Raw genomic sequence first — 25,451 nt, 5'->3', positions numbered from 1 at the left:
AGAAGTATGTTAAAAAAATAATGTTGATTGCATTAACTTTGGATTTCATTTCAGGGTAGTTCTAGAAAGGGGCCATTGGACCTGACAGGGCTGAGAACACCTAGTTTAGAGGAAAACGCAGTAACCTAGGAGTCGGAAGACGTAATCACAGCCCCTATGCAATCCAGTCAGTCCCTTTACTTCTCTGAGCCTCTGCGTCCGCATCTGGAAAATGGGTCCCAGCAGTGGGGCTGCTCACCCTCAGGGCTGTGGGGGGCAAGACATGACACAATGAGGGTAACCCCCTGTTGAAATTAAGCTCCACAGAAGAGGATGCTGGGGGTCACTGCGGCTGAGAATAAGCCCGGGGGTGCCAGCTTCCTTCTTTCCTGTCACTAAGTAACAGAACCTAAAACTAAGAAATGTGTATAGAAAGAATAGGTGTGTTCCATTACATGCTCCTGACATAAATCAACTAAATGAACTCCCTCCTCAGAAGTAATAATGTACCACACGCTTTCTAAGACCAAACCTTGAGCACTCACACCTCGGCACCATGCATGACAGGCAATCCTTTCTGACATCCATTTAATTTGGGGCTCTACAAGTTAAAGAAATAACTAAGAAAAAAAATGAAAAAAATTATTTGAATTTCACAAAGAAGGTCCCTTGATAAAGAAGTGTTAAATGAATGGAAATTCTCTGAGGGGAAAAAAATACACACTTAAACTATTTTAAATACCGTACATAGGAGAGTTTTACATGAGGACGGTAAGTGGTTTCCATTTTTGACAAGGAATTAGCAGCAAGTAGTAACTTATTATTAGAGGTTATAAAAAAAAATCTCTGAAAGTAACTAAAATGTAAGAGTCACTAGACTGGCTACCAAAGTGCTTTAAAATACTCCTTCCTTTCAAGTCTTGAAAACAGAATTTATGATACAAGTGTGTCTGCCTAACAATGACAATGAATTTAATCTCTCTGCACCATGCTTCCCCCTCTTGTTTGCCTGTACGCTTATCTCTTTATCTCTAAGACTCTGAGAGTAAAAGAGACTGAGAAATAATTTACTCCAGTGGTCATCTCCACATGCTTAGTAATGACAACAAACAAAGCCTTCAGGTTATTGTTTTTAGAAACCACAGTATTTTCAACCCTAAAGTTGCCCAGAAACCATGCCCCAGGGAAAGATAATACTCAAGAAGACTTTGTCTCTTTAGTGACAAAATAATCTTCAGAAGATCTATCTTCTAATTTGCTAGCATCTGGAAAGAATCAAAGCCATCTTTGTCTCTTGTTGATCAATAAAAACTGCCAGGGTAGCATGAGCACAAGACTCGCAGACTATACAGCACAATATGGAAGTGAGTAAAAGGATATCACCTTCAATTACATAGCAATGTATCTAATCTGGGCATAGATTTTCTACTTGTGAAACAAACAACTCTCCCACAGCTACGGGAGCAGACACACAATAGCTGTCTAGAACCCTTTACCTTGCCAGGAGTTTGAGCCAAAGCAGACAAAATAAAGGAAGACGTTTATGGCCCTTTATTCCATCTCCCAACAGAGCAGCCTGCTGCCACCCAGACACTCACGCGCCTCCATTGTCCACTTGAATAGCTTAATAAGACAAATTCTCAGGAGGGATATAGGCACCTGAGACTGGTTCCAAGAAAAATCTGACTTCATAAAGGCCGTTTGCAGCTCCCACTGGGCAGAGTGGAACAAGCACTACAATTAGGATGTGCACTCAAGCAATGCCGCTCGGAGGTTTTCTATAGCCTCCAAGAATAAGTTTCTTCACTGAAATGCCAATGAGGCATGAAACCAAGCGGGGAGTATGGACCAGGACCAGGTCGGGTCACGTGGGAGGCTGACAACTGGAGGGGCTCCTGGCGCAAGGGGCCGGGATGGCTAGGCTCATTTTAACAGTGAGTGCGGGGCACTCGAACACCTTGCTGGCCCCCACCCCTGCAGCATATTATAGAAACTCAGGATGCAGCCTGGAGATAGTAATGGAGAGACAATCTATAAAGGAATGATGCAGCTGAGGTCACACCGAATGGAGGACTCAGGAGAGAGGACTAATGTGGCAGGATCCATTTACAATGGGAATGCTAAGGCGAGCAGCTAGGGGTTATTGTGAACAGACAACTGGACATGTAAACCATTGGAAGGCCATATACTTTTATGCCCCCACAGATTTAAAAATCCTTTATTGTTTAAATTATTTTACAGTGAATTTTTTTGTGTGTGTGTGCACAGTTCTATGAATTTTCATACATAGACAGAACTGTGTAACTACCATAAGAATCAAAATCTAAAACAGCTCCCTCAAGCCCAAAACACTCCCTTGTGCTATCTTTTTATGCTTACCCCCTTCCCCACCCTCACCCTTGTCAGCTACTGATCTGTTTTCTGTCGTCGTATTTGTGTTTTCCAGAATGTGACATAAATGGGATTATACAGTACATAACCTTTGAGACTGGCTTCCTTCACTCACCACAATGCCTCTGAGATTCACCCAAGTTGTTGTGTGCCATCAATAAACAGTTCCTCTGCCTTTACTGCTGAATAACAATACAGCATCACAGTGTGCTTATCCACTCACCTACTGTGGGTCACTGGGGTGATTCTAGTTGTTGACAATCGTGAACAGAACTGCTATAAGCATTCATGAACAGAGCCTTCATAGCTCTAGTATTGGTATTGCTGGGTCCTAGGTTAAGTGTGTATTTAATTTCATACAAAACTGCCAAAATGCTTTCCAGAATGGCTGTAGAACTTTGCATTCCTGTGAGCAATATAATAGTAACTGTTGCTCCACAACCTTGTCAACCTTGGCATTATCAATATTTTCCATTTGAGTCATTCTAATAGATCTGAAGAGATATCCCACTACTGTGGTTTTACTTTGCATTTCCCTAATAATTAATGTTTAGAGATGTTAAACATCTTTTCATTGCTTATTTGCCATCCTTCTTTCCTTTATTAAAATAAAGTGTCTCTTCAATCCTTTGACCATTTTGAAATTATGCTTGTTGTTTTGGCTGATTTTTTAGAGTTCTTTACAAATTCTAAATACAACTTCTTTGCTGGATATCTAAATTGCAAACACTTTCTCCTAGTTTTCAGCTTATTTGTAAAAAATTATAAATAGTGTCTTTTGCATTAGAAAGTTTTAAATTTTGAATAAGTCTGTCTATCACACTTTTATGGATCTTGTTTTTGGTGTCATGTCTAAGAAATCTTTGCCCACCCTCAAGTTCTGAATATTCCCTATGCTTTCTTCTAAAACATATAGTTTCATGTTTTATACTTAGATCGTTGTATACAACCTATTTTGATTTAATCTTGAATAAAAAGTATGAGAGGTTCTTTTTTGGGGTATAAATAGGCAATTGTTCCTCACTATTTGTTGAAAAGGTTATCCTTTCTCCATTAAATTTAACACTTTTGTCAAAAATCAAGTGGCCAGCCCTAGCTGGTTTGGCTCAGTGGATAGAGCATGGGCCTGTGAACTGAAAGGTCCCAGGTTCAATTCCAGTCAAGGGCACATGCCTGGGTTGTGGACTTGATCCCCAGTAGGGGGCATGCAGAAGGCAGCCAATCAATGATTCTTTCTCATTGATGTTTCTATCTCTCCCTTCCTCTCTGAAGTCAATTTAAAAAAATATATATTAAAAAAATAAAAATAAAATTTAAAAAATCAAGTGGCCAGCCCTGTCTGGCATCGCTCAGTGGTTAGAGTGTCAGCCCATGCACCAACGAGTTGTGTGTTTCATCCCCAATTAAGGGCATGTACCTGGGTTGCAGGTTCGATTCTCAGTCCCGATGGGGGCACGTGTGGGAGGCAACCAATTGATGTGTCTCTTACATCAATGTCTGTCTCTGTCTCTCTGTCTCTCTCTGTCTCTCTCATGCCCTAATCTGCAGGTTTAAACAGAGATCTGCTCACCTGATTGTGAATCCAGACAGCAGGAGGGTGATTTGTATATTTCACTGCCAATTCTATTACTCTCTCTTGTTCTAGCAGTCTCGGGCTGGAGCATATTGAGAACCCACCAACCACAGAGACTCCTGGGATAAAGAAATCAATCCTAAAAGGAAAGGAAAATAAGTTATTACTGTTGAAGTAATTTAAAAAGTGGGCATCAAGGTAAACAAAACTGACAAACTTTTAGCTAGACTAAGAAAAGAAAAAAAAAGAAACAAGAAAATATAAAATTACTAAAATCAAGAATGAAAGATGGGACATCACTGCCAACCTTACAAAAACAAAAGATTACAAAGGAATTCTATGAACAATTATTTAACCAAAAATTAAATAACTTAGATAAAATAGTCATATTCCCAGAAAAACACAAAAATACCAAATTAATCTAAAAAAACAAATAGAAAATCTGAACAGACCCATAACAAATGAATTGAATGACTACTTTTAAAACTTCCCAAAAGGAAAGGATGGGTTCTGGTGGTATCACTCATGAATTCTACCAAGAATTTAAAAAATAATTAATATGAATCTTTTACAAACTCTTCCGAAAAAATAAGAAAAGACCACTTCCCAACTCATTCTATGAGGCCAATGTTACTATTACCATGATACAAAACCAGAGAAAAGTATCACATGGAAGGAAACTATAGATCAATATTCCTGTGAATACAGATACAAAATTCCAGGAAACAAGGTTGGTTTACATCTGAAAATCAACCAATGAAATATACCACTTAATAAAGGAGTCTCAACAGAGACAGAAAAGGTATTTGAAAAATTCAACATCCTTAGATAATAAAAATATTCAACAAACTAGGAATAAATGGGAAATTACTCAGCCTGATAAAAGGCAGCTACAAAATATTCATAGCTAACACTATATTTAATGGTGAAAGGCTGAAAGTCTACCCCCTCCCCCCACACCTCACCAAGAATGGAAACAAGACATGGATATTTGCTCCCATCAATTCTTGTTAACATTGAGGTTCTAACCGAGGCAATTAAACAAGAAAGTTAAATAAAAAGCATCCAGACAGGAGAGAAAGAGAAAGAAGTTGCAGATGACATGATGTTGTATATAGAAACTCCTAAGAATTTACTATGAGGATAATAAGACTAAGCAACAGGTCAAACACAGTTGCAGGATACAAGATCAATAACAAAATCAATTGTATTTCTATAAACCAGCAATGAACAATCTAAATGTGAATTTAAGAAAAATAATTATATTTGTAATAGAATAAAATAATTAGGAATAAATTTAACTAAAGCAGCACAAGACTTGTACAATGAAAACCACCAAACCTTGTTGGAAAAAAAAAATCAAAGATCTAAATAAATGGAAAGACATCTCATGTTCATGGATTGAGACTTTATATGTTAAGATAGCAATACTCCCCAAACTGATCTCCAGATTCAATGCATTACCTATCAAAACCCAGCTGGTTTCTTTGCAGAAATTGATAAATTGACCATAAAATTAATATGGAAATTCAAGGAACCCAGAATCATCAAAACTTACTATTAAAGTTACAGTAATGACACTGTGATACTGGCATAAGAACAGACATATAGATCAGTGAAAAAGGACTGAGAGTCCAGAAATAAATGCTTAAGTTTATAGTCAGTTAATATTCAACAAAAATGCCAACACAATTCGAAGGCAAAAGAATAGCCTTTCAATAAATGGTGCTGGGACAAGTGAACATCCACATACAAAAAGAATAAAGTTTGATTCCTACTTCACACCATAAACTCAAAATGGCTCATAGATTTAAATGTAAAAGTTAAAATTATAAACTCTTAGAAGACTGACACAGTAGTAACTCTTCATGACAACAGTTACCTAGACACCAAAATACAAAGGTCAAAGAAAAAAATAGAGAAACTAGACTGCATCAAAAGTAAAAACATTGTGCTATAAATGATCCCATCAAGAAAATGAAATGACAACTGACAGAATAGAAAAATATATTTTCAAATCATACATCTGATAAGGGATTTGTATACAGAATATGTAAATAATTCTTATAACAATAAAAAAGTAACTCAAATTTAAAAAATGGGCAAAGGATTTGTATGAACATTTCTCCAAAGAAGATATATAAAATCACTAATAAACACATGAACATTTTAAGTTATTAGGGAAATGCAAATCAAAATTACAATGAACTATCACTTCACACTCACTGGGATGGATGTCTAAGCAAGTGTTAGTGAGGAAACTGGAAGCCTTATTCATTAGTGAGGCTCTATAGAAATTGGTTGGACTTCAAAATGGCACAGCCACTTTGGAAAACAGTTTGGCAATGCCTGAAAATGTATGAGTTATCATTAATACCAACAATTCCATCCCTAGGTATATCCAAGAGAAATGAAGACATATGTCCACTCAAATCATGTACATGAATGTCATAGTAGCATTGTTAATTGCCTAAAAGTGAAAACAATCTAAATGTTCATCAACTGATGAATATATAAGCAAAATAGGTTATAACCATACAATGGAATGAAGTAATGATACATGATACAACACAGATGAACACGGAAATTATATAGCAAGCGAAAGAAACCAATCATAGAAAAAACCACATACTGCATAATTCCACTGATATGAAATATCCAGAATAGGCAAATCCATATATACACAATGTAGACAGTAGTTGTCTAAAGAGGATGGGAATCAATGATAACTGGCATAGGGTTTCTTTTTGGACGATGAGAATGTTCTAAATTTGATTATGCCAATGATTTTACAATTCTGTGAATATACTAAAAACCATTTTAAGTGGCTAGATTTTATACTTTAAAATGGGTGAGTTTTGCCGAGACCAGTTTGGCTCAGTGGATAAAGCGTCGGCCTGGGGACTGAAAGGTCCCGGGTTCGATTCCGGTCAAGGGCATGTACCTTGGTTTCAGGCAGATCCCCGGTGGGGAGTGTGCAAGAAGCAGCTGATCGATGATTCTCTCTCATCGATGTTTCTAACTCTCTATCCCTCTCTCTTCCTCTCTGTGGAAAATCAATAAAATATATTTTAATAAGTAAATAAATAAAATGGGTGAGTTTTGTGATTTGTAGAGTGTATCTCAAACAGCTTTAAAGGTGGAAAAAAAAAAAGCAACGGAAACTCTTTCACTGGTATTTGACAAACTAAACAGGTTGATGTGGCCTTCTAAGCTGTGGAAATCTCATGTTTCTTTCTTTTCTTCTGACCACACTCCTATAGGCTAGGACTCCTGGAAATTTCGAGCCTTCAGTAATTCTTTTTGGGTGGGGTCTACGAAATGCAACAAACCTAGTATCAAGAAAAGAAAAATTTATTGGAATTTGGGTCCACAAAAGATTCTCATCTTCATGTCTAGGAAACGTAAACATCCAATCTTGATGTTTCTCAGCCATCACAGAGCAATGATACTTCATTGTCCCCAGCTGTTTTCCTACCAGTAGACTTACACAAAAAGCACACAATGTTCTCTACTGATTTGATCTGTGACCTTAAAAGATGTTCTCTTTTGCTCTATGACCTTAAATATCAGGTCATTTTTTATAGTCTTTAAAAACCAGTTCTGGACTGGAAGTACTCCAGAAAAGGTCCCTAGCCTACTTTTGCCTATATTTGACCATTTCCCATGAATACCTTAATTTCCCTTTCATTTCAAGCAAGATGCAATTTTTAAAAACTATAGTTAACCCTTATTAACACAGATGCTATATGCTTTCTCAGAGAAGGTATATAGCATCTCCAAAGCTTCCATGTTTTAAAAAAATAAATACATCAATGAGCTACTTTTGAGGCTTCATCGCCTAAATTATAGCGCCCTCTGCTGCTTGATGTTGCTAAAGACCATTCTCAGGTGAATGACAGGAAATCCCTCTTCTCTAAGAAACTCTGGAACGACACTGACCTTGAGAAAAAAGGACTCCATTAAATGCTACAGAATTCAAATGACATAAAAACCTCATCTCAATGGATTTAAGAAAATACGCACAATACATATTTAATAAAACATCTGTTCAAGAAAGTGTCTTAAACACATACACACAGTAACTAACCCCTTTGCACGATTAGCTCTCTTGAAGCTGAGATGAGGCACCTACTGCGCCGCCACCTACCAAACCTCCAGATGCGTGAGTATATGAAGAACTGAGAGAAAGAGCCCGATTCCGTAGCGAGCCACACATATCCACATCCAACTGTCCAGGCAGCGCTGTCTTGGCCAGCTGCAGTCCCCGTGCCCGGCACACACCAAGCATGCAAACCATGGATACATGACAGTGCTTTACACTGTCCTCAGCAACAGTCCTCAGAGCCCCTCACCCTTCCTTGCACAAACTCTGCAGATGGAACCTGCCCACCACAGTGTGGTTCATGGTGGATGTCCAGATGCAAGGATGTCTTGGTTCTTGCCCTCAAAAAACCCCTAATGATAGGAAAGTTAACAAATAAATACAATTAAATGAGCTATGACAAAATCTGCTTGGCAGAGAGAGAAAATGCTCATCATCTGAGATCTGTCTGGAAGTACTGTACTTAGTATAGATTCCTTCTCAGCTCTAACATGAGATCCTGATTTTAATCAGGAAAACACTGATAAAGCCACTTTTGTTTTTTAAAAATGTTTGGGGGAGTGGTTAGGTGCTAAGTGGTGGATCCAAAGGTGTAGCCCCGCTCATGTGAAAAGTGGTTCTGCAGCAGTTTCCTCTTTTGGCCTTTCTCTCTGGGTTGGATTACTTGAGTTCTTAGAACCAGCCCCCTCTGAAGGCCCAGTAAGAACACAGTGCAGCATGGGAAGAGCCCTGGAGGCCAATCTGCGGTCTATGGCACAGGTGTCTCAGTGCTCAAAGCTCCAGAGCACTGGAGCCCCTCAGAGTTTGATAGATATCAAAGGAGGTCAGGAATTCAGAAATCTCCCACCCTAAAGATAAGCCCAACAGCAACCCTCTCCTTTATCTCTGAACAGCATCCCACTCTGAAAACCCTAACTGTACAAACTGCAAGGCAGCCAATCCACACCCGCTCTCCCCCTAACCTTGCCCTCTTCTCCAAAGCACAAGGAGGCTCTCCATGGAGGTTACCGCCGAGCTGATGCTCTAAGAGAGCCTAGAGCACAAACCATCCCGGCGACAGCACTGAAGGAGTGGACTCCACCAACCTGAGCAAGTGGCCATGCTGTCCCCATGAAGTCAAAGGGCCTCACAGCCCCTACAGCCATGCCATCTGCTAGTGCTGAGGGAGCAATCTTTCTAAAGAGGAGGATCCAGGTGCCAGGAATGAGTGCTGAGTGACACCTGGCAGGGAAAGGGTCATCACTAACCAGCCAGAGATGACCACCTCCACACCTGCCCTCCGAAGCCAGAATCTATCAGCCAGTTACTAAAACCAGTCCTAACATCAGTAACCTGACTAAATCCATTCACTGATATGGGAGATATACCACCAACCCTCAATAATTTTATCTTGAGATCACAATGGAACGTATTTCTATATATATCACTGGAGAATGATGACATTTTCCTCATCAGGTAACCAGAGTTTGCAAGTGCTGATACACTTGCAGGCACACCATGGTAGCAGCGTTATAAACCAACGCCTGGGATTTTTCTAATCAGGGGACTGGGGACAGTCTTGGCACAGTTCAGAGCTGAAGGCACAGAGACAATGCTGTGCACAGGACACAAACACTTCCCCAGAAGGGAAATGTGGAAAGACAGATTGTTACAATTAAAGTTTCCATTTTCCAATGTAATAGCTGCTAAACTACTTTTGAAGGGTAAAAATGTTGCCCACCTCCCCCTAAAACAGCCCAAATGCATTTAATATGTATCACTGAACATGTGCAAAGATTGCAGTAAATTGCTTCACAAACGCAAATTATTGCAATCAGCATCTTGTTTTCTAGTTCTAAATTCAAAGGCAAACTATTAACACAAGACTGCTAACTCTTGCTATTATCACACTTGCTATTATCACACATCCTCTTTCTAACAAAACCACATTTCCAGATGGACTGCCAAAATTAGTCAAGTGACTCCTAAGAAATGCGACCACACTGACATGCCAGAAATTCATTTAGAAGTGAATGCTTTATTTAAATAAAGGAAACATACACCCAAACACACCTTTCCTAAGGAAATACGAGTTGCTTTATTTACAATTCAACGTGAATTGCAGCTCGTAAGACCATTCGCAGGGAGTGGGACGAGACGGGACAGCTGGGCTGTTACCCTGCCAGCATACTGACTAGTCAGTCCTTAGAGCCAGTGAGTGTGGTGTGTGCTAGGCCTGCCTGTGGCTCCTGATAATAAATCCAGCACTGATAAATAAACTCAACCCAGACGAGATAAGAGTGATGCAGGAACTTGGTTGAGAGGGTGGTCAGCTCTGTGACATACTGGTTATTCTTCTTTCCAGACTGCTGTTTCCTCTGAATTTTTGACGTAAGGAACACTAATTTTTGAAAACATCAATCCCCGGCAACACATAAATCAAGGTTAGATTACTTCAGTACATTTTACTAGCAACCATCTTACAGACAGAATTATCACAGTTGGCAGGTTCGAGGACCAGAACTAACTGCTTTGTTTCAATAAGAAAAACTCAAGGCAGAAATTTTCATATATGACTGAGAGGGTCTGGGCTCAAAACCGAGGCAAGCTACGAGGCTAGGAAAGAAACCTGGTTCTCTGTGTCAGGGAGGGCTCACCGAGAATGGAGGTGGTCTAGATTCCTACCCCTCAGGCCTAACAGCAGGCCACAGACGTCCTTTCCAGAAAGAAAAACAAGCCCTTCTATCTGGTGGCATCTTCCTACCCACACACAACCCCTAGAAACAGAAAAGCCACTTACCACTGGCCGGCTTTAAAGGAAAAGTCTTGATCAGCAACAAGCAGGCGGAGCCTCTTCACGGAGGGTGACTCATTAACTGTTCCACACACCTTAGCTGCCGTCACGACCTTGAGTCAAAAGATGAACTGGCTAAGGTTAGTGTGTACACAATGCGAGGAACAAACTGTGGCTTTCTGGTAACTCGGGTTTTTTCAAAATCTACAAAGATGTGGTTTCTTAAAATTGCAAAACAAGGTAAAGCATGCCTTGCTTTAAAATGCTGCCTACCACCAGGTGAACACATTTTAATTATCTTCTTTTTGAGAGACTTGTTAAAATACTAATTGAGCCCTGTTAGTGTGTCTCAGCTATTGAGCACTGACTCAGGAATTAAGAGGTCGCTGGTTCAATTCCTAGTCAGGGCACAGGCCCCTGGTGGTGGGCTCGATCCCCAGTAGGGGGCAGTGTGTGCAGGAGGCAGCAATCGATGTTGTTCCTCTCTCGTTGATGTTTCTCTCTCTCTATCCCTCTCCCTTGATCTCCCTCTAAATAAGCAATAAAAAAACATTTTAAAAAATACTAATTGAATTGTATCCTGCATATAAAAATTGTCTCTTGAAGGGACTGTTTAATAAGCAAGTGTTTATCTGTTGAGAATCTAGCACGTGCCAAACACCTGTAAGCCACCCACCTGGCACCTGAATTCTCTGTGAGTACGACCTACGCAAAGTGAGACCCAAGTTAGCTATGAATCTGTGTTTGTTCTGAACCTGCAAGAAGTCCATGATATACAAGTTCCAGAAATTAAAAGTAACTACAAAACAGATGAATATTCCTAGTGTCCTGACCTCACTGAGTTACTTTCAAGCTCAAAAACCTTCAAGGCTCTCTAACACTTAACTACAAATAACTCATACCAGCTTAAGCTCCTCTTGGCTCCCTGGGCTACTGGTTTACCAGCCAAACTGGACAGCATGCTGGTCCTCAAAGGCATCTGACACTTGTCTATCTCCCCAATGCTGCCTAGGTCATTTGGCACATGGCACACGCTCTCAGTCCTGTCTATCAACCTCTTACCCCACCTTCCAGACCTCTTCCTCTTCCCTCCATCCCCTCAACTCTACCCATAAAATGATCTGCCTTTATTATCATACTTAGCCCATATTGATGTAATTATAAATACTCAGAACAAGTCTCTCACACAGACCACATGCCTTCTGAGATCAGGTACTGGGTAGAATTTACATCTATACCAGTATTACAGGCCTAACACACAGAAAGATTCAGCAAATATTTGGAGAATAAATGGAAACTCTAACTTAAAGTCACTTAAAATTGGCTACTAAAATGAAAGTTAGAAGTTTAGCAGCCTTTTGTGGCTTAAAAAAAAAAAAAATGTTAGGTGGGGGGGAAAAACACTACACAAAATCTAGATTCATGTTCAAAACCACAGAAGTCAGGGAAGGCAGGTCTCCTCAACAGAACAGGAATCTTCTGTTTGCCATACAGTCGATTTTAAACATCTTACTACAAAGACAAGTAATAAGAATCATCAGAGGGTTCTCCTTTATTACATTACTAGTGACCCGGTGCACGGATCTGTGTACAGTGAAAGGAAATTAATTAGAAGGTGGCCTGCGGGGCAGGACTGAGCGAGACGTGCCAGACATGCCCTGGAGCCAACCTCCCACAGTCCCGTGGAGTGAGCGGGGTCCCTCTGACAGGTGGGGTCCCTTGGCCTGGCCTGTGGGGATTGGGCCGAAATTGGCTCTCCGACATACCCCAAGGGGTCCTGGAGTGCAAGAGGGCACTCTGAAAAGTTGCTGTCGAATAGGGTGTAGAATGCAGACTCAAAGTGTGCAGTAAACCAGATTCGGGGCCTCAGTGATCCAGCAACAGCATAACCCACAGTCAAAGGTGGAATCACTCAGCCCTGCGAGGAATCAGGCTCCCTCCTCTCTGGTTTCGGGGGTGTATCACCCAAGAACCGCCACTGCCAAGTCACTGCAGCTCTGCAGCTCCTGCATTGAAGCATCTGCCTCCTGGTGGTCAGTGCACATCATAGCAACCAGTCAGACATTTAGCATATTAGCCTTTTATATAGATAGATAGATTACTCTCATTTTTCTTAAGTTTGTAGAAATGTTTAGTTTGTAAATATTCATTATTTTCCTTCAATATGATAATCTTTAGAAACAAAGCCAAGAGCTAGATTATCCTAATAATACAGAGGTAATATGCAAATTGACTATCACACCCTCACAAGATGGCTGCCTACAACCAGGCCAGCAGGGGGGTTAGTGAGAGACAACCAACAGATTGAACAGCAGGCTGTGTGGGGTGGCCAAGCCAGCAAGGGAAGCAGTTGGGGGTGACCAGGCCAGCAGGGAGAGGGCAGTTGGGGGTGATCTAGCTGGTTAGGGGCAACCAGGCAGGCTAACAGGCAGGTGAGTGATTAGGAGCCAGCGGTTCAGGATTGTAAGAGGGATCCTGGATTGGAGAGGTTGCAGGCTGGGCTGAGGGGACAACCTTCCCTCCCCCGTACATGAATTTTGTGCACCAGGCCTCTAGTTTCATTTATAACAGTTTAACTGGCATCTGTCAGACTCATGAACAGAGCTAGATATGTGTAAGTTTTAAATACATCCCAAAGGGTCACCTGGTGGCAGAAAAGCCAACATTCATAATCACTGGCTGGAGGAGAAAGAGGAACACAGAATTTCAACTGAAACATGTGAGCATGCTTCACAATCATAATCACATGCTCGTCTATGTGAAGTGAAATCACCAATCATTTGCCAATGTCCAAATACAAAATTCAACAAAGAAGGGAAAGAAGCTAAATTTCTATTGGAAAAGTCCTCTTTTTGCCAAAACCAGTTAGCTCAGTGGATAGAGCATCAGCCTGCAGACTCAAGGGCACCAGGTTCAATTCCGGTCAAGGGCATGTACCTTGGTTGTGGGCACATTCCCAGTAGGGCATGTACAGGAGGCAGCTGTTCGATGTTTCTCTCTCATCGATGTTTCTAGCTCTCTATCCCTCTCTCTTTCTCTCTGTAAGAAATCAATAAAATATATTTTTTTAAAAAATTCCTATTTTCATTTGGATAGACCCTATGACCAACAATGTTAATCAGATGCTTTATGCCTATTGTTGTAACTCACACAGTAGTATACCTGTTGCTATTAGTCCTCACAATCTAGCAAAACTGCAAGAAGTGGTCACACACAATATCTTGTACAATTCATGATTTTTAATACTGTTTTATTTTGTTAATACCACTATATAAAGATTTCTAGCAAAGGGGATTAAAAAAACGTTACAAAATCTTTTTGAAGACCGCATCTTTACTCTATTCTGAAGCTAGTCTCACATGATTAAGATCTGTAATCATGGCCCTTGTTGTGTGCCATTTTTTCCTTTACTTTGATTGAATAAGTAAAACATGATGGAGAAACTTTATGTTTTAACATTTGTACTTGTTCTCATACTTAACGGATCAAAAGATTTCGCAACTGAAACCTCAACTAGCCATGCCCTAAGTTAAAACACATGGCAGGAAATGAAGTTTTCCATAAAATAACATTTAGACTCTTCTACTGTTCAATAAAATAACAATGCATTTGCCAACTTTTACTAGCACGCATTTTTAAGGCTTTGACGAAGTCAGCATCTAAGAGGAAATTCCATCATACTGATTTTAAAAAGCTGGTTTTATATAGATTTCTTGATGTTACTACTGCTACAACAGTCTCTGTACAGGAAATAGGTCTTTCTTTGGGAAACCTAAATGGCTTCCTCTGTTCATTCCCATTCATTCATTGGCTTAAAAATTTAGACAAAGCCAAGATTAGCGATGACCTGAAACAAAAGAGGGCACAGAGAACTTCAGAGTTGAAGAAAACTTACTCATCATCAAAAAATATTATGTCATTTTACACATGAGAACACCAAAGCCCAGAGCCATCAGTCCACTGAAGTGGAATATCACTCTAATGAGTAGGAACCTGATGAAAATATACTGGTTTTACTTAAGAGATTTACTGGCAAGGAAAGAGCACAAAATTCTGACAACTGTACAAATTCTGCTAGTAATGCTGTGCACCTGTCTGGCTTCCTTCTGTATTCAAGTCTCGGCTCAAATGGTACCTTTTAAAATAGCACCCTGACTCCAATCATTAGCCTGGTTCACTTCCTTCATAGTTGTGGGAATCCTGTCCAGAGTATGCCGGAAGCTCAAGGCCAATTTGCCATATGCAAGTGCAAAAGCAAGGACACAGCAATTACACTGTATGCAACGCCTTTCTGTAGTCCAAGTACTGATGTCACTATTTGGCAAGAAGCCTCTTTTGTCCAAGTTGGTATGAAGATGTGCTGTTGACCAGCCAGTGCATGGCTGCTTAGTATGGCTCCTGTGTTTGCTACTATATTAGCAAGGGCCGCTTTGTGAGGCTACGTTGTAAGGTTGCTTTGAAGGACTGCTTTATGTGATGGCTCCTTGTTAGAAATGGCTACTTGCTCTGCAATAAAAACTCCCTTATATGCCTATGACTTCTCCTATCTTCTCTGTCCAATACCCGGATCCATGAAGGTACAGTCTCTGGCAGAGGGGATCAGACCCAACAGTTGGTGTAGTTGGGCCAGATAAAGGAGTAAGTACTCCCAACAACTGGCGCAGCGAGCAGGGTTCAGGAGGATGTGCAGACTCAGGAGCAAGTGCTCCTGACACCTGGCGTCATGAACAGGATCAAGGAGAAACTCACTCTGACAACTGGTGCAGCGAGCAAGGTTCCAGAGTAAGTACTCTGACAACAGTGTATATGACACCTGACATTCTCGTTTATCTGCACCAGAACGAAGCTCCACATATAACACGGGCTTTACCTGCTTCATGCACTACTGAGTCCCCTGTACCTACAACAGGACCGGGCAGACAGCAGGCACTTGACACATGTCTGCTGAATTTAAAATAAAATAAAATATTTCATCTGACTGGGTCTCCTGGGTGTGTGTGTTGAGGGGAGGGGGGAAGATACCTTGCCTCTTAGGTCACTTAAATTATTGAAATGCACCAATACCATACACTTAGACATGAACAAGTTCAGTTCTGGACATAGGTAAGAAGCAGTAGCATAGGCAATATTCTTTCATTACCAAACTCTCCCATCACATTGATGAACAGAGTACATCTTGCTCAGGGAGCCAGCCCTCTGCGGAGCCATGCACAGAGTGACCCCTCCAGTGAAAACTTAGTTTTGCCTGAACAATCCTTATTACTTTACAGTATTTCTACTCTTATCTCTTTGACATTTTGAAGGCTACCCAGACTGCTTATTCTTTGATCCTTGAGGAAAAATTGTGAGTTCAACACAAGCAGTCAAATGCCATTCAATTCAAGAGCTCAGTTTTCCTGCATCAGCATGACTCAGACTGGTTACTTTACAGCCTCCAGAAAGAAGCATCAACATCACAATATGCTCATTCGGTGAGTTCTCTATAGGGAACCCAATGTCTAATAAGGATAGGACATTTCTGGGTGGGCGAGTGGTCCATTCTTCCCCCACCCAGGAGGAGCAGCAGGGTCCTTTGGCTTGGGCTGCAAGCTTCCCTCTGGCCCTAGGAGAAGCCATTCGTTACCTCCTAGGCTCTGCTTCCTCTTTAGTAGAATGCAGATGCCACCCTATCCTTAGATACCTCACAGACTTGAACTGGAGAGTAAACGGCATATGGGAAGTTTTGTAAAGTATACTTGCAGTTCAAATTAAAGACAAGAGTGGTAGGTAAGACCATGTGGAGGGTCAGTTCTATAATGGCCCAACATTTCAACAAGTCCAAGGTCAGACTGGGACAAGCCCCTGATGACCTTATATTGCTATATATCTAGCTTTATCCAGCTCCTCCCAGCTCCCAGCTCTCATTCTCTTTGGGAAAGAAGGGGAAATTAGAAATAGAAGGAGAAGAGTTGCAACTGGAAAATTCTTCCACCAAGGTTTTAAAATTAGCCCTATACTTTCTGACTTTTTAGCACTAAAATTCTCAACTTTTCAATTGCAGGATTAAAGTTTACATTAAATCTTTGTAAACTTGGCTCAAAATAACCCCCGCACCAAAAGTCTCAATAATTTTGTCCTGTAAAATTCTGAAATGGCTATCCTAATTCAGAGATTGGAAAACTATGACCCACAGACCGTATCTCGGTGTTCTGATAAAGCCACACTGATTTGTTATGTGTTGTTTATGGCAGTTTTCACATTGTGGAAGCAGAGTTTACTAGTTGGAACTAAGATTGGCACATGAAGCTGAAGACTATCTGACCCTTTACAGAAAACTTGCCAAATTCTGCTCTAGTTCTACCTGCCTCAAAATATAACAGAAAAAGCATAGTCCAAGACTGCTAACCCACTTTTTCTTCTTCAAAACTGGCAAGGTTTTGCTTTTTTAAAAAAGAAATTCTAACAAATCTCACATTTACAGAATCAGCATTTTTTTATGTGTTGGACAAATCTAGAAGAGGTATTTTCAGATTTATCATCAGTGGGAAAGTGTATTTTCCCACACATCCATATCTATTATGCTGAACTAATTTTACACAGGCTTCTCAGAAAAACTTTGGCTTAAAGCTGAATTCACAAGCATACCACTTTCAGTCCCGAAGCAATTTTCTGAAACGAGAACCAGCTTGAAAAGTGGGATCTAAACAATATTCTATTACATCAAAGAACACCCAACTATGTCTTCTAAAATTTCAACTACTGCAGCAATGCAATTTCTGACCATGCTTATGAAAGTGTATAAATCCTTCCTTATATTAAATTTTTTAAACTTAGAATACTAAGCTAAATATATCCAAATAAAGAATCACTCAAAAAGCAAAACAAATATCCAATTGAAGTTTGTAAAAGAAAATGTGGTTACTCACTGAGGTAAAGGGTGAGGATCCTTATTTCCCAGCCCTTGACCCCTTCAGGTGGTGGGTTAGCTTTCTCTAGTTTGAATATGGTAGGGAAAGGTCAGCCCATGTAATAAGAGCTCGTCCACCTTCCTTTCTCAGGTGTTAGTGTGTTCTCCCTTGATGAAATAAGTTGTTCTAAAGTAGGGATAAGAACAAGGACTTAGAGACATGGTGTCAAACAAATAAGAAAGAAAAAGGAAAGGTAAGCTATTCTTAAGATGTGGGCTCTAAAAGAAGTTCTAGCCCTAAAATATAACCGTATGCATCATATTTGTGAGGACAGTTCCCTCAATTGCTGCTAGAATACTTCCTTCATCAAAAAAATTAATTTATCCATCCCAAGATTAAAGGGAAACATTTGAGTATTTCACTGTCATTTTTCTAAATCAGTTGTCACATGGCCTGTTCAGGAAAGCTCTAAACAGAAAAATTAACAACTTTCCCTGACTATCCTGCGAAGGGATAGAGCCCATCTAGCACCTTCTCCATAAGCCAGTCTTAACTGTGTGCAAACCATCCTGCCTAGAAAAGCCTGCCACAGCCCGAAGACACAGACCTCCTGTCGAAGGACATTTGCAGTTCTCTCCAGGTGATCAGTTTTCCTTTTGGATTTCATTATGCTGTAACAGAGAGTAAAATTGGATTAGAAAGTATTATCCTCATTAGAATTAAATTAAGTTCCTTGTAATATCATGACTAAACAAATACAATATAATATTCTGGGTCCTAGAAAATGGTCTATAAAAATCTGTACACCTAACTAAAGTTTTTGACAATTTACTAATGCCATGTACATTTAAGCAGTGTGTTATGTTATGGCTTCAGGAGGTTGATATGCCTCCCATGACCATCGCGGGTCAGGTCTCTTTGAATAGCAACCTCAAATGACAATGAAGGTCAGTAACTCACCTGGTTAGAGAAAGGTGGCGCAAAGCGCAGCGTGTCGATTTCGACAAAGCAGCCTGGGAGCAGATGGCTCCAACAGCGCCTCGCAACAACCCAGGGACCAGGACAGCAGCACAGGCCATGGTGCTTCCTGGGCAAACAGAACACTGAAAATTAAAAAGGTTAAGAAAAAGTGGGGAGCTATCAAACTACTTTAGGGGCCAATGAGGAAGAGTTTACATTTTTGTTGGTGCTGTTATGAGCTGATTTAATGATAAAGCAATTAAGGGCCTAGTTCACACTGACAAAATTTCTGCCACTATTCAGAGTTGATTCACCTGATCTCCACAATAAGTACGATTGCAATTATTGGTGCCACCAAATATTCATGTTCCCTATTAATTTCTAAAATCTCTGACCAAGTTCACAAGACTAATCTTACACTATTACAAGGGAGTAGATTTTCTAACTGCAGTAGATTTTCTAACTGCTTGATAATTGTAGTCCAACCAAAGAGCAACACTAAGCCTTTAATATTTCTTGTTAGATAAAGTGCAGGGAGAAACAAACTGAGGTCCACAACAAAGAGAATAAACAAACCGCAACTACATGAAGTAACAGATGAATATTACAAATATCAAAGTGAATGAAAAGAATGAAACAGCCACTCAAAAGAGCAGTCAGTGGGCCCAGTAATATAAAGTACAGAAACAGACAAAATTAATCCACGAAGCTAGAGATCAATTAGCAGTTATCCTTGGGAAAGCAGTAGTGATAATGTCATCTCTTAGTCTGAATGACGATTGCATGGGAGTTCTCATTTTGTAAAAATTCCATCAAATCACAGAGGACTTTTAGGGCAGTAAAAACACTCTGTATACCATAATGATAAATATTCATCACTGGAGACCCGATGCACAAAATTTGTGCAGGGGGGAGAGGGATGTGTCCCTCAGCCCAGTTTAGTCCCTCTCCAATCTGGGACATCCCTCTCACAATCCAGGACTGCTGGCTCCCAACTGCTCGCCTGCCTGCCTTCCTGATTGGCCCTAACCACTTCTGCCTGCCAGCCTGATCACCCTCTAATCACTCCCCTGACAGCCTGATTGATACCTAACTGCCCTCCCTTACAGGCCTGGTCCCCCTCAACTGCTCTTCCCTGCAGGCTTAGGTCCCCCCAACTGCCCTTCCCTGCAGGTCCAGTCATCCCCAACTTCCCTCTTTTGCCGGCCTGGTCACCCCTAACTGCTCTCTCCTGCAGGCTTGATTGCCCTCAACTGTCCTCCCTTGTAGACGATTCCTCCCAACTGCCCTCTCCTGCTAGCCATCTTGTGGTGGCCATCTTGTGTCCACATGGGAGCAGCCATCTTTGACCACATGTGGGCAGCCATCTTGTGTGTTGGAGTAATGGTAAATTTGCATATTACTCTTTTATTTGATAGGATTATACATTTGTCCAAATCCATAGTGTGTTGATTTTGACAAAGCAGCCTGGGAGCAGATTCACCAAGTGGAACTACCATATAATACCACTCTAGCAGGAGATGTTAATAACGGGGGATTGTTGATAATGGGGGAGGCCATGCTTGTGTACGGACAAGGGGTATATGGGAAATCTCTGTACTTTCTCCCCAATTTTGCTTTGAACCTAAAACTATTGTTAAAAATTATCTTAATAAAAAAATTTAATCAAGCTGTCCTTTTAGGATTTATGTACTTTTCTGTTTGTAAGTTATATTTGAATGAAAAGTTTAAAAAAACAAAACCCAGAAAGATCCCCAACATTTCCATGTCTAAAAACCTATCAAGAAAAGCACTGATTGGGAGTCAGATGATGTATTTTTTTATGTATTCTGCTTTCCTTGGCTAATTTTTAAATATTCCTTTGACTAAGATGGCCACTTTTAACACATTATATTGCCTATCTTAGTCAGCTTGAGAATAAATAAAGATGTATATGAACCCTCTTTTTTTCTAAACTCTCTGGAAGGCACTACATAAACTAACTGTAATACACTTAGTGTTAGAAAAATATTCAAACTAGATGTGCTTATGTTCCTACTCCATACTCACTAATTCAGCCCTTCATTTGACAAATACTTATTTAGAGCCACATTATGTGGCAGGTATGGGAATACAGACATTAATAAAACCAAGGCCTTCTTAGGGAGCTAATATTTTAAAAGGTAGAGACAAAAAATAGACAAAAGTAAATAAATCAGGTGGTGATATAAGTCATATGTAATTTATTCAGATATAACCAAATCATATAAAAGAGCCATTGCCTCACACCTAATCTTTAGGTAAGGTAAAAGACCTATTTCTTGCCATAGAGTGACATAGCATCACTGTGGATAAATAATGCTACTTGCTATTTTTCTCTTGCATAAATGAAAAAAGTATAGTGCCTCTTTACCTCATGCAAAACTACTAAATGTAGTTTCTCTCCTTTAAATATGCTCAACCAAAAATGGTGTTAATCACTGAAAAAAAAAGAAACTTACTTTAGAAGTCCATGAGACTTTTAGGAGTCATTAAGTATATGGCTGGCCGGCTGACGGATATGCAATATTTTGGTCCAGGTATTATACTGAGACCTTCGGATATACACTGGTTGGAACCCAGACTAGTGTTTCCATACAATGAAATCCTCAAAAAGTTCCTGCAATGACAGAGACAACATATAAGAACAATATTTTGGGGAATTGTTAAAAGATCTACTATCTCCTACTATCTCCTAGCTGCAAATGAAAAGGTTTATTATAATCAGCAGGCATCGCCTCACAATAAAACTGCTCTCAATTTCCCCTTTTCCATCAAGTCTTCCTCTCATCTTTCTATTTTTCTTTTTTCTGTTTGTTTTTTTCTCCTCTTTTCTGATTCTACCCTATGAAAGCCCAGACCAATGGCTGGAATGATACAGTTAGTGTCATTTAAGGCCAAGTTCTCTAATAAAATTTAATTGCTATATAGTTTAATATGAAAACATTGTTCTGCTTATGACAATTATTGCTAAAATAGTCTTCACATAAGATACAGCTTTTAGTGATTATGATGTCTGAATGATCTGCTGTTCAAATGAACTGGAAAACAAAGAATGTTAATTTTTCAAAGCTGTTTTCTTTAAAATTCTAACATCTTGTTTTATAATAATAACCATAACCAAGAGTGCCACCTACTGGTAAATACAGAGGTGTTTTTTTTTATTAAATTGTGTTCAAAGGGAGTTTTAAAGCAGTAAGGTATTTAAAAAAAAACACCTATTTTTTGAAATATGTCTAATAGTTTCATATATACAATTTAATTAACCATATAATATTGATATAGATTATTTTTAAAACCATACAAAAAAGAATATTCCATAAATGTTTGTATCCTCATAGGCCTTACCTCATACACACAAAAAATCTTAATTAACTCTATTTCTGAAACAGAGAAAATTATCATAATGCTATATAAAACATATCCATATTAGCAATAAAAATTACTGCAATGAGCAAATTAAAGATTTAAAATGACCTGTACTGGTTTCTGTTCAATAAGAATATTCAATTTATTAAACAATTAACTGGGGTGTCAGGTACATTAGGCCACAGAAACACAATAAAGAACCAAACACAAGGTCCTCACCATCTTGAAGCTTTTATTACAGTGTGTGTGACAGATAATAGTAAACAGATAATTAATGAGACAATTACTGATTACAATGAGTAAGATAAAAGAAATGAGTACTTCAGTTGGTTAGAGTGTCATCCCGATATACCAAGATTGCATTAATAAGTGAGCCAATGAGTGCATTAAGTGGAACAACAAATCAATGTTGTCCTCTCTCTCTTCCTTTCTCTCTCTCTAATCAATAATAATAAAATAAAATAAAAGAGCAGTGGGGGCGTGGGGGAATATCAGAAAAGCCTCTCTCAAGAGACATAAGCTGAAACCTGAATGATGAGGAAGAGGCAGTCAAGCAGATGTTAAGAGCAGAGAATCTGGGCAGAGGCCCAGTCAGTCACACTAGTGTTATGGAACCACAGCCAGCGTTACTGAGGAGCAATGAGCTAGGTGAGCATGATGTAAGATGAAGTCAAGCAGACACATGTGCCAGATCACATCAGGTTATAGTATGGGTAAGGACTTTATTCTAACGGCAATGGGAAACAACTGAATAGTTTGAATAAACAAGGAGAGGGACATGATCAAATTTACATTCAAGACTGCTCAGGCTGCTATGTGAAGAACTGATCATAGAGGGGCAAGAGCCGAAACCGGTTTGGCTCAGTGGATAGAGCATCGGTCTGCGGACTGAAAGGTCCCGGGTTGATTCCGGTCAAGGGCATGTACCTTGGTTGTGGGCACATCCCCAGTAAGGGGTGTGCAAGAGGCAGCTGATCGATGATTCCCTCTCATTGATGTTTCTAACTCTCTATCCCTCTCTCTTTCTCTCTATAAAATATCAATAAAATATATTTTTAAAAAAAATAAAAAAAAAAATAGAGGGGCAAGAGTTGAAGCAGGAAGTCAAGTTAGAAGGCTCTATTCTAGGATTAAGTTACAAAGATAACAGAAGTAGATAAACATGGACTATATTTTAGAATTAAAGCCCTAAAATTTGTTGATAGTTTGGATGAAGTAAGAGAGCAGTGGGAGAAAAAGAAAAGCCAAGAACACCTTAAAGATCATTAATGCACTGAAATAAAGTAAACTCATAGAAATACCATGGTATCCATTGATTTAGAATCCTAGGTGCCATTGAAGAAGCAAAGGGGCTCTTGGCATTTGGTAAGTGTACCTGGTGGCATACAAGTTATTTCAAGAGTACTTGACTTGGAATCCATGGAACTGGGCTCAGATCTGACTCCTTCCTGCTTTTTGATCTGGGGCCAGTCACCTCTTACCATTTTTAAATGGGAATGCCAACACCACTTCATTGGATTGCTGAGAGAAATAAAGTTCTAAAAGAAGTAGCTGGCAAGCAAGAGTATTACAAAAAACCAAGCCAAATTCTCCCCTCCCTGCCAAACAGTCTCACGAGATAGTGGTTTGAGACTGCTAATAAACAATTCCCTTTAGCCTGATAATACAACAGGCACTCATAAAATACAGTTTCTATTACATAATTGTGACTTATTTCTAAGTTTGATCTTATGTTAAGAATTTTGATCACTGCTATTTTCCAGGTCAGTAAGGTTAACATTTTATAATTAAAAAAAAATTTTTTTTTAACTATAAATGATCCAATAGCAACTAGTAAGTCTTCTTTTGTCATGCTTTCGGGGTCCAAAAATGTCTCATAACAGAATGTTTTTGTTACCTTTTAAGAATAAAGCTTAATAGTCATTGTAATTTTTATTTTAAAATGCTGTGGGGATTTAAAAAAGAAAACACCTGCATCATGTGTTTGGCTAAGGTTTTATTTTCTTTAGTGCAGTATGAACTCAAAACTGGGAACCACCTCTGGCCAATAAACAGCAGGATAAAAACAGTATGGAAGGCCAAGGAGACCCCTAAATCTAGAGAACCAGCACTGCTCTAGTGAAAAATCTCAGCAATCTGAAGAACTTCAGGGCCATTTATTTAAGCTCTGCTTCACCATCATCATTATCACAGATGAAACTGAAGTTATAAAAAGCCTAGGTTCTAAGTCAGACAGAACTGAGTTCTCACCATAGCCACTGCCACTTACAGCTTTGCCTCGTTAGGCAAGTCTCCTTAGCCCTTCTACCTCGTTCCCAATGTTGAAGATGGGGCTAATATCTATAACTCATTGGACTGGTATATAACAGCACTAGAGGCCCAGTGCACAAATTCATGCACCATTGGACTGGCCTGCGGGATTGGGCCAAAACTGGCTCTCTAACATCCCCCAAGGGGTCCTGGATTGTGAAAGGGTGCAGGCCAGGCCGAGGGACCCCACTGGTGCATGATCGGGGCCGGGGAGGAACGTGGGAGGTTGGCCAGCTGGGGACAGACCATTGAGGGCTCCAGGGCGTGTCCCGCCTGTCTTGCTCAGTCCGGATCGGCCAGACCCCAGGAGCAAGCTAACCACCAGTCGCAGCATCTTCCCCCTGGTGGTCAGTGCATGTCATAGCGACTGGTTGACCAGTCTACTGATTGCCCCCAGTGATCAGTGCACATGATAGCGAGCGGTTAAGCAACCTTAGCATATCATTAGCATATTATGTTTTGATTCATTGAACTGCCAACCTGACAACCGGACACTTAGCATATTAGGCTTTTATTACATAGGATAATGCATGCAAACCATTTGGTACAGTGCCTGGCACATAGTGCCAATTATTATTAAGTATTTCATTAGTTTTGCTTTTCATTTTAGCTAATACATACTTGAAGAAAAGTTGGAAAATTACAAAGATATTACTACTTTTTAAATTACCCCAAACTCCTGTAACTTTTAGGACTACTAGCCTCAGATCTAAAGATTCCCCAGATAGTGTTTGATAAATACAAACTGCTCTCTAAAAGATCTACTAATTTATACTTCCATGAAACAGGTACGACTGCACCCATTTGTGTACATTCCAAAAATGGCTCATCTTTAATTTTTAGGTACTTATTCTCAGAAGCACTGAAGAACAAAGGATGGTTCCCAACCTCAAAATGTTCACTGAGACTTCAGAATAAGACACTGGAGATTCTCCCCTGGCCTCCTGGCCCCAAGAGGCTACCTGGGAAGTATCTGGTCTACAGAGATGCAGGGAGCAGCTTGGCTGGAATTTCTCCTTTGCTCAGACAGAGCTGAATCATCTCAGTTAACCCATGAAAGGTTTGAAGATGTTTCCTAACTTCTGG

The 25,451-nt window shown here is 39.9% G+C and overlaps 1 protein-coding gene across 6 annotated transcripts in view; it reads right to left on the bottom strand.

The window, feature by feature from the left end:
- OXNAD1 (oxidoreductase NAD binding domain containing 1) overlaps positions 1-25,451 on the bottom strand; it is a 31,029-nt gene that overhangs the window by 3,996 nt on the left and 1,582 nt on the right. For 3 of the 6 annotated variants that reach the window (XM_036431560.2, XM_045579312.1, XM_036431563.2), the window contains exons 2-6: positions 21,149-21,306; positions 18,669-18,795; positions 18,316-18,379; positions 10,828-10,934; positions 3,941-4,082 (exon numbers count right to left, since the gene is read on the bottom strand). In XM_036431560.2, the coding sequence (XP_036287453.1) occupies positions 3,941-4,082; positions 10,828-10,934; positions 18,316-18,379; positions 18,669-18,787 (432 nt within the window). In that variant the 5' untranslated portion in view covers positions 18,788-18,795; positions 21,149-21,306. Of the gene's footprint in view, positions 1-3,940; positions 4,083-10,827; positions 10,935-18,315; positions 18,380-18,668; positions 18,812-21,148; positions 21,307-25,451 lie in introns of those variants that run through there. The other 3 variants (XM_036431561.2, XM_036431562.2, XM_045579313.1) reach the window with 3 other exon arrangements.

Source organism: Pipistrellus kuhlii, unplaced genomic scaffold (assembly GCF_014108245.1).
Source record: "Pipistrellus kuhlii isolate mPipKuh1 unplaced genomic scaffold, mPipKuh1.p scaffold_m20_p_11, whole genome shotgun sequence".
NCBI lineage: Eukaryota > Metazoa > Chordata > Mammalia > Chiroptera > Vespertilionidae > Pipistrellus > Pipistrellus kuhlii.
Note: the sequence above shows the minus strand (reverse complement) of the source record. Positions and strands in the feature narration are given on the sequence as shown.